General features: G+C 48.9%; 1 protein-coding gene across 2 annotated transcripts in view; it reads right to left on the reverse strand.

Annotated features, from left to right (window-relative positions):
* The window catches only part of LOC123993221 (slit homolog 3 protein-like), a 240,699-nt gene that overhangs the window by 55,826 nt on the left and 170,041 nt on the right, over positions 1-14,832 (reverse strand). For both annotated transcript variants that reach the window (XM_046295122.1, XM_046295124.1), the window contains exons 9-14: positions 13,957-14,101; positions 10,457-10,528; positions 9,826-9,897; positions 7,547-7,618; positions 5,130-5,273; positions 1,470-1,633 (exon numbers count right to left, since the gene is read on the reverse strand). In XM_046295122.1, the coding sequence (XP_046151078.1) occupies positions 1,470-1,633; positions 5,130-5,273; positions 7,547-7,618; positions 9,826-9,897; positions 10,457-10,528; positions 13,957-14,101 (669 nt within the window). The remainder of the gene's footprint in view (positions 1-1,469; positions 1,634-5,129; positions 5,274-7,546; positions 7,619-9,825; positions 9,898-10,456; positions 10,529-13,956; positions 14,102-14,832) is intronic.

Consider the following 14,832-nt stretch of genomic DNA (forward strand, 5'->3'; position numbering starts at 1 on the left):
AGGGACACATACAGTATAGACAGCCCTGTGTGGTTATCAATTGGAAGGGAGAAAGGGAGAGAAAGATAAGGGTGAGAGAAAACAGTACAAGCCCTCTGGTAATTTCCACACACACACACACACACACACACACACACACACACACACACACACACACACACACACACACACACACACACACACACACACACACACACACACACACACACACACACACACACACACACACACACACACACACACACACACACACACACACACACACACACACAAACACCAGGCTTCTGTCTAAGAGACACACACACACACAGTGCGACCACAGTTTATCGGTGTTCCCGCTGTGCTTGTTATTGTGTTGCTATATTGAATTTGCCCAGCCTGTAATTAGGAGAACCCAGGGTTAATATCAAAGGAAAGCAACAGTGGCTGCACAGTGCGTGTGTGTGGATGCACAGTGCCAGAGGAGTGGAGCTGCCTTAACCCCCCCCGTCCGCTCCTCTCCTCCTCTCCCCAGAGGGGCATGTATCTGTGGGGCCGCGTGGGGCCCCCTCCTGTCCCAACCCCAGACCTAAGAGGCAAGAATGGGTGTGATGGTGAGCTTGCAATACACACCGATACAGACACTCCAGCCTCAAGCCTTCCTCTTTTCTGCTATGAACCCCTCTGAAACCCGGCAGGTTCCAAGTATAACTGCTCCAGGCTAGAGGGTTCCACACAGCTCTCACACTCTCTCTCTCTCTCTCTCTCTCTCTCTCTCTCTCTCTCTCTCTCTCTCTCTCTCTCTCTCTCTCTCTCTCTCTTTCTCTCTCTCTCTCTCTCTCTCTCTCTCTCTCTCTCTCTCTCTTTCTCCACAATGACATGGTTCACAGGACACAAAATAGACGGTGAGAAAGAGAGAGAAAAGAGATAGAAAAGAGACAGAGAGCGAGGGTGACAGAGATGGAAAGAGAGGTGGAAGGAGAGAGAGAGAGAGAGTGAGAAAGAGAGAGAGAGAGAGAGAGAGAGAGAGAGAGAGAGAGAGAGAGAGAGAGAGAGAGAGAGAGAGAGAGAGAGAGAGTGGGAGAGGGCAGTGTAGGAACCTGGGCTCCATGTCTGACTCTAGCTGCAGCTGCACAGCCCTCGCCGTGTAAATCAAGCCACACATGATGATGAGGGATTGTGGGCGGAGGGGCCATGGAGACTTGGAGCCATCAACACGTCTCAATGCATTAGATCAGATGCCTCAGGAGAGTAGAGCAGGAGCGGGTGGAGACAGACGGGCGTAGCACGACTGTTGGGAGAGACACGCCACTTTTCGTACTAGCTACAGTGTTGGACGGAGGGGAGTGGCTGTCTGTCAAACTGTTGCCGGGCGGTAGAAGGTTGCCGGTTGCTCTGTTAATTGAAACGAGTTCCCGGGATATGCACTGTACTCGTAAGGAATGGTAATGCTTGTGCGTGTGGGTCGACATGTGTGCATAGGAGCCTACCTGTGCAACGGAACTTCTTTCCCTTGACCTGGCTGATGCGTTTGTTGGCCAGGCGACGGGGGTGGCTACAGCGAGCTCCGCTGGTCTCGATGGGGTTGTCAAACAGGTAGTCAGCCAGCCACTTCAGATGGCAGTCACACATGAAAGGGTTCTGAGCCAGGTGGCTGGAGGTGAGATGATCAGAGAGAGAGAGAGAGATGGCGGGGTGGACAGAGGGAGGGAGCGAACGGTAGAGACGGAGTGAGGGGAGAAAGAGGGATGGAGAGAGAGACATGGCAGGGTGGACAGAGGGAGGGAGCGAACGGTAGAGATGGAGCGAGGGGAGAAAGAGAGAAAGAGGGATGGAGAGAGAGACATGGCAGGGTGGACAGAGGGAGGGAGCGAACGGTAGAGACGGAGTGAGGGGAGAAAGAGAGAAAGAGGGATGGAGAGAGAGACATGGCGGGGTGGACGGAGGGAGGGAGCGAACGGTAGAGACGGAGTGAGGGGAGAAAGAGAGAAAGAGGGATGGAGAGAGAGACATGGCGGGGTGGACGGAGGGAGGGAGCGAACGGTAGAGACGGAGTGAGGGGAGAAAGAGAGAAAGAGGGATGGAGAGAGAGACATGGCGGGGTGGACGGAGGGAGGGAGCGAACGGTAGAGATGGAGTGAGGGGAGAAAGAGAGAAAGAGGGATGGAGAGAGAGACATGGCAGGGTGGACGGAGGGAGGGAGCGAACGGTAGAGACGGAGTGAGGGGAGAAAGAGAGAAAGAGGGATGGAGAGAGAGACATGGCGGGGTGGACGGAGGGAGGGAGCGAACGGTAGAGATGGAGCGAGGGGAGAAAGAGAGAAAGAGGGATGGAGAGAGAGACATGGCAGGGTGGACGGAGGGAGGGAGCGAACGGTAGAGACGGAGTGAGGGGAGAAAGAGAGAAAGAGGGATGGAGAGAGAGACATGGCGGGGTGGACGGAGGGAGGGAGCGAACGGTAGAGACGGAGTGAGGGGAGAAAGAGAGAAAGAGGGATGGAGAGAGAGACATGGCGGGGTGGACGGAGGGAGGGAGCGAACGGTAGAGATGGAGTGAGGGGAGAAAGAGAGAAAGAGGGATGGAGAGAGAGCGAGATAAATAGGGAGGGTGGGAGGGAACGAGAGAAAGAGTGAGATTGAGAGACAAGAGTGGGCAGATTGAAATGGCTCACAAGTGTGTGAGAAGCATATCACGTACAGTATTACCATAATAACATGTCATTAATGACTCCTTTATATACATGAGAAAACGTCTTTACATGGATGACAAATATTTGCACATGTCTTTTTATGCATGAGAAAAATATGTGTTACGCGCTAACGTGACAATGTAATATAATCCAGATAAGTAACACTCAGTGGCTTCCAGCGGACTGAAATTATTGTCAGATGAACAGAAAAACAACCTTCCAAAATAGACATCTCTCTGATATTATCCAACGTCATATATCTTACTCACAGTGTCCTGATAGAGCCGGAGGGTGGCTACTCAGTGTCCTGATAGAGCGGGAGGGTGGCTAATTAGTGTCCTGATAGAGCGGGAGGGTGGCTACTCAGTGTCCTGATAGAGCGGGAGGGTGGCTACTCAGTGTCCTGATAGAGCGGGAGGGTGGCTACTCAGTGTCCTGATAGAGCGGGAGGGTGGCTACTCAGTGTCCTGATAGAGCGGGAGGGTGACTACTCAGTGTCCTGATAGAGCGGGAGGGTGGCTACTCAGTGTCCTGATAGAGTGGAGCGTGTGTGTGACTACTCAGTGTCCTGATAGAGCGGGAGGGTGACTACTCAGTGTCCTGATAGAGCGGGAGGGTGACTACTCAGTGTCCTGATAGAGCGGGAGGGTGGCTACTCAGTGTCCTGATAGAGCGGGAGGGTGACTACTCAGTGTCCTGATAGAGCGGGAGGGTGGCTACTCAGTGTCCTGATAGAGTGGAGCGTGTGTGTGACTACTCAGTGTCCTGATAGAGCGGGAGGGTGACTACTCAGTGTCCTGATAGAGCGGGAGGGTGACTACTCAGTGTCCTGATAGAGCGGGAGGGTGACTACTCAGTGTCCTGATAGAGCGGGAGGGTGACTACTCAGTGTCCTGATAGAGCGGGAGGGTGACTACTCAGTGTCCTGATAGAGCGGGAGGGTGACTACTCAGTGTCCTGATAGAGCGGGAGGGTGACTACTCAGTGTCCTGATAGAGCGGGAGGGTGACTACTCAGTGTCCTGATAGAGCGGGAGGGTGACTACTCAGTGTCCTGATAGAGCGGGAGGGTGGCTACTCAAAGTGTCCTGATAGAGCGGGAGGGTGGCTACTCAGTGTCCTGATAGAGCGGGAGAGTGACTACTCAGTGTCCTGATAGAGCCGGAGGGTGGTTACTCAAAGTGTCCTGATAGAGCGGGAGGGTAGCTACTCAGTGTCCTGATAGAGCGGGAGGGTGACTACTCAGTGTCCTGATAGAGCGGGAGGGTGGCTACTCAGTGTCCTGATAGAGTGGAGCGTGTGTGTGACTACTCAGTGTCCTGATAGAGCGGGAGGGTGACTACTCAGTGTCCTGATAGAGCGGGAGGGTGGCTACTCAGTGTCCTGATAGAGCGGGAGGGTGGCTACTCAGTGTCCTGATAGAGTGGAGCGTGTGTGTGACTACTCAGTGTCCTGATAGAGCGTGTGTGTGACTACTCAGTGTCCTGATAGAGCGGGGCGTGTGTGTGACTACTCAGTGTCCTGATAGAGCGTGTGTGTGACTACTCAGTGTCCTGATAGAACGGGGCGTGTGTGTGACTACTCAGTGTCCTGATAGAGCGGGAGGGTGTGTGTGACTACTCAGTGTCCTGATAGAGCGGGGCGTGTGTGTGACTACTCAGTGTCCTGATAGAGCAGGGAGTGTGTGTGTGACTACTCAGTGTCCTGATAGAGCGGGGCGTGTGTGTGACTACTCAGTGTCCTGATAGAGCGGGGAGTGTGTGTGTGACTACTCAGTGTCCTGATAGAGCGTGTGTGTGACTACTCAGTGTCCTGATAGAGCGTGTGTGTGACTACTGAGTGTCCTGATAGAGCGGGGCGTGTGTGTGACTACTCAGTGTCCTGATAGAGCGGGGCGTGTGTGTGACTACTCAGTGTCCTGATAGAGCGGGGCGTGTGTGTGACTACTCAGTGTCCTGATAGAGCGAGCTACTCAGTGTCCTGATAGAGCGAGCTACTCAGTGTCCTGATAGAGCGAGCTACTCAGTGTCCTGATAGAGCGAGCTACTCAGTGTCCTGATAGAGCGGGCTACTCAGTGTCCTGATAGAGCGGGGAGTGTGTGTGTGACTACTCAGGGTCCTGATAGAGTGGGGGGTGGCTACTCAGTGTCCTGTTAGAGCGGGGAGTGTGTGTGTGACTACTCAGGGTCCTGATAGAGTGGGGGGTGGCTACTCAGTGTCCTGATAGAGCGGGGAGTGTGTGTGTGACTACTCAGGGTCCTGATAGAGTGGGGGGTGGCTACTCAGTGTCCTGTTAGAGCGGGGAGTGTGTGTGTGACTACTCAGGGTCCTGATAGAGTGGGGGGTGGCTACTCAGTGTCCTGATAGAGCGGGGAGTGTGTGTGTGACTACTCAGGGTCCTGATAGAGTGGGGGGTGGCTACTCAGTGTCCTGATAGGGCGGGGTGGGGGGGGGATACTCACAGAGTCTTGATGGAGCGGAGCGGGGCGAACAGGCCCTTGCTGATGGTCTGCAGCTTGTTGTCATACAGAGACAGCAGGTTGAGGCTCTGCAGGTCCTGGAAGGTGTTCACCCTCAGACAGTTGATCTTGTTGGCATTCAGTAGCCTGAAGGAAGGAAGAAAAACATAACAACAACATGTTTTTCAACGTACTGTGGGGGGGGGGGGGGGGGGCGAAGACACGAGAAGCCTGCGTCCCAAACGGCACCCAATTCCCTTTACATTGCACTTAATAGGGAGGCATTTGGGACGAAAGCAAAACAGGTCACAGATTCACATGCGGTGTTAGGACCTAATGTTACACCTGTCGTAGGTGATCCAGGCAGCGGATTGTTAAGGCCTGGGTGGCGTGTGTCTCAGAGGTCAGACTTAGGGTACATCCCAAATGGCACCCGATGCACTGCCTTTGACCAGGGCCCATGGGGAGAGCTCACAGGGCTCTGGTCAAAAGGAGTGCACTATATATGGAATATGGTGCCATTTGGGATGCAGGCTGAGGGACACAGCACTGATCTGGGACAGAAGTGTGCTGCTCACTCCTCTCAGGTCAGTACCACATGATCCCAGTAACCACAACAACTCCCCTTTCCCTAGGACACAGATACACTGTCAAAGACACATTCATTCCTAAAGCCATAGCCACCATTATTTCATTGGTTTTACCGTCAGAGCATAAGAAAGAAGCAGTGACCATAAGGAAACCAGGAAGTCTAGGGCAGGGTTGGACATAGCCATATAATTAGAATTACATTGACTTGAATGGGGCTGTCCTTTCTAGTATTTCTATTTCTATGTGCAGTGCTATGCCGCTGTCCTTCCCTCCATAGTGTCCATTAGCTAATGTAGCCAAGTTGCTAGGTCGCAGCCTTGGTTGTGTCAGCTCTACTGTGGCATTTCTACCATAACTAGCTCGCCTAGTAACCTCTGCACCCTCCCTCCCTCTCTCTATATATCTCCTTCTCTCTTTCTCCTTTTTTTCTCCCTCTCAGCCTGCCTGACATTTGACTAACGTTGGGCAGCGTTTGCTAAATTATTGAGAGGCATTCTAATGAGGGTTTGTCGCAGAGCAAACACACGCATCGTTAGGCTGCTGCTCACAGGGAGAACTAATTACATTTGAGAGGGATTTTAAACCCAACTGGAAAAGAACAGTGATGAAAGAAAAACAGTGCAGATTTTCCATGTGTCTATTCAAAATGCAAAATAACTTGTTAAAGAACAGGCCTATCCCAACGTAGTAGGTCATTTACATCATTAGCGTCGATGACAAGAAAGACAGAGTGAATCGCTGAGCCATACCAGTCAGTGTGCCGTACTGCTAGTGTGTGTGTGTGTGTGTCTGTGTCTGTGTCTGTGTCTGTGTCTGTGTGTGCGTGTGCGTGTGCGTGTGTGTGTGTGTGTGTGTGTGTGTGTGTGTGTGTGTGTGTGTGTGTGTGTGTGTGTGTGTGTGTGTGTGTGTGTGTGTGTGTGTGTGTGTGTGTGTGTGTGTGTGTGTGTGTGTGTGGATATTACGCTGATGTGCACTTTACTGGAGAGACTCTGATTCGCTGACATACCAGTAAGAGAGAGGAGAGACCCCAAACATCCTGCATATCTCCATAATTCATTCCCGCTCCATCTTCTAAATCATTACAGTGTGTGTGTGTGTGTGTGTGTGTGTGTGTGTGTGTGTGTGTGTGTGTGTGTGTGTGTGTGTGTGTGTGTGTGTGTGTGTGTGTGTGTGTGTGTGTGTGTGTGTGTGTGTGTGTGTGTGTGTGTGTGTGTGTGTGTGTGTTTCAACAAGCACCAACAGTCAGCAGCATTAAAGAGCAGCAGATTTCCTTAAATTAGACCATTAAACACAGTCATTATGTTTGAGCTATGTTTCCATGTCTACATCAATATAACTAGGTGTGAGAGATCTGCTTTGTAATCAGGTCCAATTTAAATGCTAATGATGTTGCATGAGGCGCTCCCACTCCGGCCCAAATGGTCCGTTTCAGACTCTAAAAGGGTTTCGAGGTTCGACACTCTCGGCTTCCTTGTGCTCGACTTGGTTTTATGAGGGGAAATGCAGAACATGAACTATTGCTCTTCCACTGCGGTCCGTATCGTAACCCTCTGCCAGTGTGAAAGCAGCTTATGCAACAGAGACACAAACACACTGGGAACGCATGCACATACATGCACATACATGCACATACATGCAAAAAAAGGTTTAGAAGGAACATCAGCTAAAAATATAGGAACAAACCGACAGGGTGGAAAATAAGGAACACAAACACAGAGTTGTGGTCGTTACAACCAATTCATAGAGCTTCAGTACAGTATAGTAAAGTATAGTACCGTATAGTACAGTACAGTATAGCATAGTATAGGACAGTACACATGTGTACTTACAGTAGCTGAAGAGAGACAAGCCCATCAAACAGGCCCTTAGGAATCTCAGCTATCTTGTTCCCGTACAGCACCCTGTAGAGACACATACATTTATACTAGAGACACATACATTTATACTGAACACAAATATGAGTGTAACTTATAAAGTGCTGGTCACATGTTTCGTGAGCCTAAATAAAATATCCCAGAAATGATCCATACACACAAAAAGCTTATTTTTCTCACATTTTGTGAACACATTTCTTTACATTGCTGTTAGTGAACATTTCTCCTTTGCCAAGATAATCCATCCACCTGACAGGTGTGGCATATCAAGAAGCTGATTCAACAGCATGATCATCACACAGGTGCACCTTGTGCTTGGGATAATAAAAGGACACTCTAAAATGGGCAGTTTTGTCACACAACACAATGCCACAGATGTCCCAAGTTTTGAGGGATCGTGCAATCAGCATGCTGACTGCAGGAATTTCCACCAGAGCTGTTGCCAGAGAATTGAATGTTAATTTCTTTACCATAAGCCGCCTCCAATTTCGGTTTAGAGAATTTGGCAGTATGTCCAACTGACCTCAGAACCGCAGACCAGGATCCCCACATCTGGCTTCCTCACCTGCAGAATCGTCTGAGACAAGTAACCCGTGCGGCTGATGAAATTGTGGGTTTGTACAACCAAATAATTTCTTCACAAACTGTCAGATACCGTCTCAGGAAAGATCATCTGCATGCTTGTCGTCCTCACCAGGGTCTTGACCTGACTGCAGTTCGGCATCGTAAACCGACTTCAGTCTGCAAATGCTCACCTTTGATGGCCACTGACACGCTGGAGAAGTGTGCTCTTCATGGATGAATCCTAGTTTCAACTGTACCGGGCAGATGGCAGACAGCTTGTATGGCATTGTGTGGGCAAGCGGTTTGCTGATGTCAACGTTGTGAACAGAGTGCCCCATGGTGAGGGTGAGGTTATGGTATGGGCAGGCATAAGCTATGGACAACGAAAAACGATAGCATTTTATCAATGGCAATTTGAATGCACATAGATTGTTCATCCGCCGCCATCACCTCATGTTTCAGAATGATAATGCATGGCCCCATGTTGCAAGGATCTGTACACAATTCCTGGAAGCTGAAAGTATCCCAGTTTTTCCATGGCCTGCAAACTCACCAGACATGTCACCCATTGAGCATGTTTGGGATGCTCTGGATCGACGTGTACGACAGCGTGTTCCAGTTCCCGCCAATATCCAGCAACTTCACACAGCCATTGAAGAGGAATGGGACAACATTCCAAGGCCACAATCAACAGCCTGAACAACTCTATGTGAAGGAGATGTGTTGGGCTGCATGAGACAAATGGTGGCCACCCCAGATACTGACTGGTTTTCTGATCCACGCCCCTACCATTTAAAAAAAAAAGGTATCTGTGATCTCGGTCATGTGAAATCCATAGATTAGGGACTAATGAATTTATTTCAAATTGACTGATTTCCTTATATGAACTGTGACTCAGTCAAATCTTAGAAATTGTTGCATGTTGCGTTTTTATATTTGTTGAGTGTAGATTTACATACTGTGTGTGTGTTTGTATAATACATGTGTACTGTACCATCAGGTTTCTCCCTTTATTCCCATTCCCAGCCTGACAGTACATGACATGCACATAATATTTTACGACACCCCGAGCAAAAGAATCTTCAGTCTCTTTCAGCCTGGTGCTGTCATTGGCACCAGGCCGGGCCTCCAGACGAAGAGGTCCGTGTCCCAAATGGCACCCCATTCCCTATATGGCGCACTGTTTTTGTAGGGCACTTAGGTAGGGAATATAGGGTGCCATTTGGGACGCACCCACAGACAGAGGAAGATGAATTCCCTGTCGTGTTTGCTGATTGGCTGGATTAATATGCATGGGCCCGAGTGTCTGCCGTCGGCTGGTGTCTCTGTCACATCGACACAGTGATTTAAATGGAAGCGTGCGTTGTGTCCCCGCCATCGCAGATGCCAAGCCGCTGTGTTGTACTGTGTTAGATGCTCAGCCCTAATTTGCTTTCCCCTGCTCCACCTGGCTGTCCTGCCATCTTAGAGTCAGCTGTCAAGGAGAAGCGCCATGCCGCACGCCACCGGACTTTCATTATCTTGTCTGCAATTACCGGACGGCGGCAAGACCGAAGAAGTCTTTCATTATTTCTCCACTGTTGTCGCATGTGTGTGTGTGTGTGTGTGTGTGTGTGTGTGTGTGTGTGTGTGTGTGTGTGTGTATTAAGATGCAGGTGGGTTTCACTTACAGTGAAGTCAGGGAGCGTAGGCCAGTGAAGGCATCGGCGGCGATATCAGCGATTTGATTCTTGCTCAGGTCGCTGGAAGAACATTGGGCGAGAGAGAGACAGAAGGGCAGAGATTGGATTGGGCGCACGAGCAAAGACATTGTGATGGAAACGGACAATTGTCCCAGAAATGTCTAACGAAATGCATGACTGAATACATTACAAAGGGCAACAGGAGGAGCTTGTGTGTGTGTGTGTGTGTGTGTGTGTGTGTGTGTGTGTGTGTGTGTGTGTGTGTGTGTGTGTGTGTGTGTGTGTGTGTGTGTGTGTGTGTGTGTGTGTGTGTGTGTGTGTGTGTGTGTGTGTGTGTGTGTGTGTGTGTGTGTGTGTGTGTGAGTGAGAGAGAGAGAGAGAGAGAGTGGCAAGGGCATGTCAGTCTTCCTGCCACCGCTGTCCCATATGCATTATTGAACAGCTGTGTGTGTAGTTGGAGCTTAACGTGCAGAGAATGCTGGACACTGTTCATGTGTATGTATGTGGGTCTATGTCTCGCTCTGTTTGCATGTTAGATACAGTTCCAAGCCTTTGTCCTTTCTATAAATAAAGGAGGTGGAGAGCGTTATCCCAATACGCCCTGGGTTGTCAGACTCACATCCTCTTGAGTTTCTTGTATGGAGAGAAGGCTCCAGCAGGAATGTTCTTGATCAGGTTCTGCTCCAGACGACTGAAGGGAGGGGGGCGTGGGGGGGGGGGGCAGATAGAGAGAATAGCAGCAGGTTACTTTAGGGGTAAATACATTCTCAACTATCCTGGGCTCACAGTTACATATAAAGACGGAATTTTATGGGAGAAAGTGTGTGTGTGTTTGTGTGGGTCTGTGTGTGTCTGTATGTGTGTCTGTGTATGTGGTGTGTATATGCGTGTTAATGTCAAGGCCTCTTCCTCCTCCTCCTCTATCTCATCCTCCTCCTCTTGGCCCAGTGGGCTGTGTTGTCTGAGAGATGGAGGATGGAGGTGGGCTGCTGTGGTGGTGTGTGTGGCTCTGGGGAGGGGCTGGGTGTGGACAGACAGGGATCCAGAGTCACAGAGCTACTGGGCCAGGGTCATCCGTCTCACTGAGTGATGGGACGTATTGCAGCACCCAGGCCCTCCTCTCCCCCTCCACACCCTCCACCCCATCTCCCAGTCCCATTCCAACCTCTGTCCCCCTGCCTGACTACATCACCATCCATCCATCCTGTCTTGCTGGCCTGGGTCCTAGTGAGGAAGGAACTCGGGAGACTTGTAAGTGTGTGTGTGCATGTGTGTCCAAGTGGGTCCTAGCAGGAAAGGACTCTGGAGGAGGATAAGTACACTGAGCAGTGTCCATGCCCAAAACCCCTATCTCCCAGAGTAGGATTTCAAAGGTAGGGTATATTACTGGAATCGTTCCAAGTTTACCAGTAAACTACCAGAATTTTGGTAACTTTCAAGGAATATATGAAATTTTATCAGATGACATCTAGTTGCCTTTTTGGGTACTTCAGATTACACCACTGGGCACACACTGGTTGAATCAACGTTGTTTCCATGTCACTTCAATTAAATGACGTTGCACCATCGTGGAATAGATGTTGACTTGACGTCTGTGTGCCCTGTGGGAGGTGTCTGTAATTATCTCTGGCCCTCTGTGTGGCCTTATCACATGTCAAATATATTTAAGGATGATTTTAAAATTCAAAGTAGAATGTCAAAGCTGTAAAGCATTATCCTAAATAAAAACCATCAACTTTGTGAATGCCATTTATTTGACTCTATATAACATGTCTTTGTTGTAAATGTTTTTGGGGTAAAATGGTGGCAGTTGTGAAAAAAGACCATCGTTGGAAGGGTTGCAAATAATACAATTGTTGATTAGATGTTATTTTCTCTTGAACCATATGGTCTCTCCACTAGAAACTCATGGACAATACGGACACAGATATAAAACATGTCTACTAATAGTGGCAATCTATGGTAACTTTGGTCATTTCTACTTGAATAACTTGTAAAAATGTATTAATGTATGGTATTATACTATACTGCATACAAATAAATTTTTACAAGTCATTCAAGTAGAAATGGCCAAAGTTACCATAGATTTCCATAGATTACCTGTTAATTACCAACCTTACCGAAGATTCTGGTAACTTTGCTATATTACCGGTAGCTATGCAACCCTAACCCAGAGTAATTGTATATATCTATATTTCAACAGGAACAAGAACATTTTATAGAAAGACGTACATTGTAGAGCTCTGCTCTGAGGGATCTATTTCCTCTGATTCCTAAACTACAGATTGAGTGGAGGTTGTTTTGGCTGTTGTTCCTGTGCGGTGGGTGTAACAGTAATTCTAACCTGGCAGAGGAACGTGAAAACAATTTTCAGAGAAACGACCCCAGTAAAGTCCTGACAATACATCATTTCATTAGCAGAATATTGTTTCTGGCTAAGGTAAGCGCTGGAGTAATGTATCCTACATTAACGTATCCATTTGTTATGCAAAGGTTACACACTATTGGCATAACAACAGCGGCAGAGAAGCTGTACATATCAGAGAAATGACCCACCTGTTTTTTAGCGCAAACAAGAGTCGGAGCAATCGATAAGTATATCAAATAACCTGACTGAGGATATATGGACGCGCTCTAAAGCGGAAATCCAATCAGCCTGTGGCATGGCAAGACGCAGTGGACACACACGAGCGTAGACACACACGCGCGCACACACACAGACCCAAACAAGAGCGGTCGGTTCATAGAAAAGCTGTACTTTATCTCAGTAAAGTGAAGCCCCTAACCAGGCCACGTGGGTTGCAGAGAAATGTCTGAGCCGCTTTGCAGGGCTGCCCACTGCTCCAGACACAGAGCCCTGAGCTGGGACAGGCAGAGTGAGAGAAGAGAAGAGGTAAAGGGGTGCACCTCTATGTGTCTGACTGAGTGCAGGGGCCTCCGCTGTGCTGGAGAGGAAGCCCAGCGTCCTTGAACAGTTCTAATAGGTTTGATTTGGCCCCTCATGGTTCGGGGTATAATTGTGTGGGGCTGCTCTGTTGGCTTTAGTGCAGCGGTTCTCAAAGTGGGTTCGCGGAGGTACTGCAGGGGTTTGCGGAGGTACTGCAGGGGTTCGCGGAGGTACTGCAGGGGTTCGCGGAGGTACTGCAGGGGTTCGCGACCAGATCTCTTTTTTAATTTTTTTAATGAATATTACCAACAACAGATTACATGACTATTGGCCACGGGATCCATGGAATAAGTTAAAAGTGTGTAATACAATAACAATGTGATATTATTCTTCTACAATGCATGTTCTTAACCCTGGTCAACACGGGCCTGGGAAGCTCACAGGGATATCAGTATCTACAGTATAATTATAATTTCTTCAACTCAATACCATTCCCCCCAATTTTTTATATATATATTGTTTTACACAAATGCACTGTAATTTAAGCTTTAAAAAGGCCAAGTTTTTCTCTTCCCGCATGGCAAAATGTGTAGAATTGCGGGATATTAGCTTTAAAGCTGCAACAGCAAAAGATATCTCGGCCTCATGGGAAAATGAGCTTGAAAACTGCACATTTTTCTCTCTGATGCCAAGAGGCAGTTTTATTATGTTCCTCCCCTGGGCCCGAGACTTGGTTCGTCCAGCCATGTGCTGCAGACGTCATAGTAAAACTCCTTGTAGGCTATTGCTATTCCACTCAAGTTGTATTCTGATTATGACGGGGTCCTTGATGAATTTGCTAACACAAAATGGTTCCCCGGGCCCCAAAAAGTTTGAGAACCCATGCTCTAGTGGACCAACTGCCATCCAGCCAGTCAGCCAGCAATCCAGACAGTCAGCCAGCAATCCAGCCAGTCAGCCCAGAGGGTAGGAGAGGATGAATGTGCCTCAGTCTCAGTACAGAACAGAGCCACCATGCACCTGAACAAGCAGCAGTAATGGGCCTGTTAACTGATGTTGCTAATTGAGTTTGTTCCATTACTGGAGCAGAGGTAAGAAATAAACACACAGGACTTTTTGTACAATGTTAACTACACAATGTTCTGAGTGTAGGCTTCCTTCAATGAAGGGAGGCAAAGAGGGATACACATTAGTAAAAGTGGTAGTGACTGTTAAAAAGCTAGTACACTCACATCTCTACGATGCCCTCGGGCAGGTTGGCAGGGATCTCAGTCAGGCTCTTGTGACGACAGTCCACAATGTTGTTGTTACAGGTGCAGGAGATTGGACATACTGATGCCTGGGGAATACAGGTACGAGGCTCTGCCTGAGCTGGGCCTGAGAGAAAGAGAAAGAGAAAGAGATAGAGAGAGAGAGAGAGAGAGAGAGAGAGAGAGAGAGAGAGAGAGAGAGAGAGAGAGAGAGAGAGAGGGAGAGAGAGAGAGAGACAGAGACAGAGACAGATAGACAGAGAAAGAGAGAGGTGGTGGGCAAGAGAGAGAGAGTGAGGGGGTTGGGGGAGTGAAAGAGAGAGAGGGGGTTGGGGAAAGAGAGAGCGAGGGAAAGAGAGAGAGAGCGAGGGAAAGAGAGAGAGAGGGAAAGAGAGAGAGAGAGAGAGAGAGAGAGAGAGAGAGAGAGAGAGAGAGAGAGAGAGAGAGAGAGAGAGAGAGAGAGAGAGAGAGGGGAAGAGAAAGAGAGAGAGGGGGGGGCGGAGGGATGGGGAGGATGGGGAGGAGGTGAGACAGAGGGAGAGAGAGAGAGAGAGAGAGAGAGAGAGAGAGAGAGAGAGAGAGAGAGAGTGAGAGATATGGAGGGAGAGGATAGAGTGAGGAAGAGCAGATTATGCACACTTGAATACAAAATGAAATAAAAAGCTTAGTTAAAACCCCATGTGTCATGTTGAATCAGCTTAATAAAGCTCTAGAATAAGGAACATATATCAAAATAAAGGGCAGCAGATACAAGTCAATAACATAACATGGCTGTTTATTGCTGGCTGTAATAAAGCAGGGATAATCACCAGCACAGGGTATGCCTCTGTCCATCTTTCTCTCCCTCCCTATCTCCTC

This window comes from Oncorhynchus gorbuscha, linkage group LG13 (assembly GCF_021184085.1).
Source record: "Oncorhynchus gorbuscha isolate QuinsamMale2020 ecotype Even-year linkage group LG13, OgorEven_v1.0, whole genome shotgun sequence".
NCBI lineage: Eukaryota > Metazoa > Chordata > Actinopteri > Salmoniformes > Salmonidae > Oncorhynchus > Oncorhynchus gorbuscha.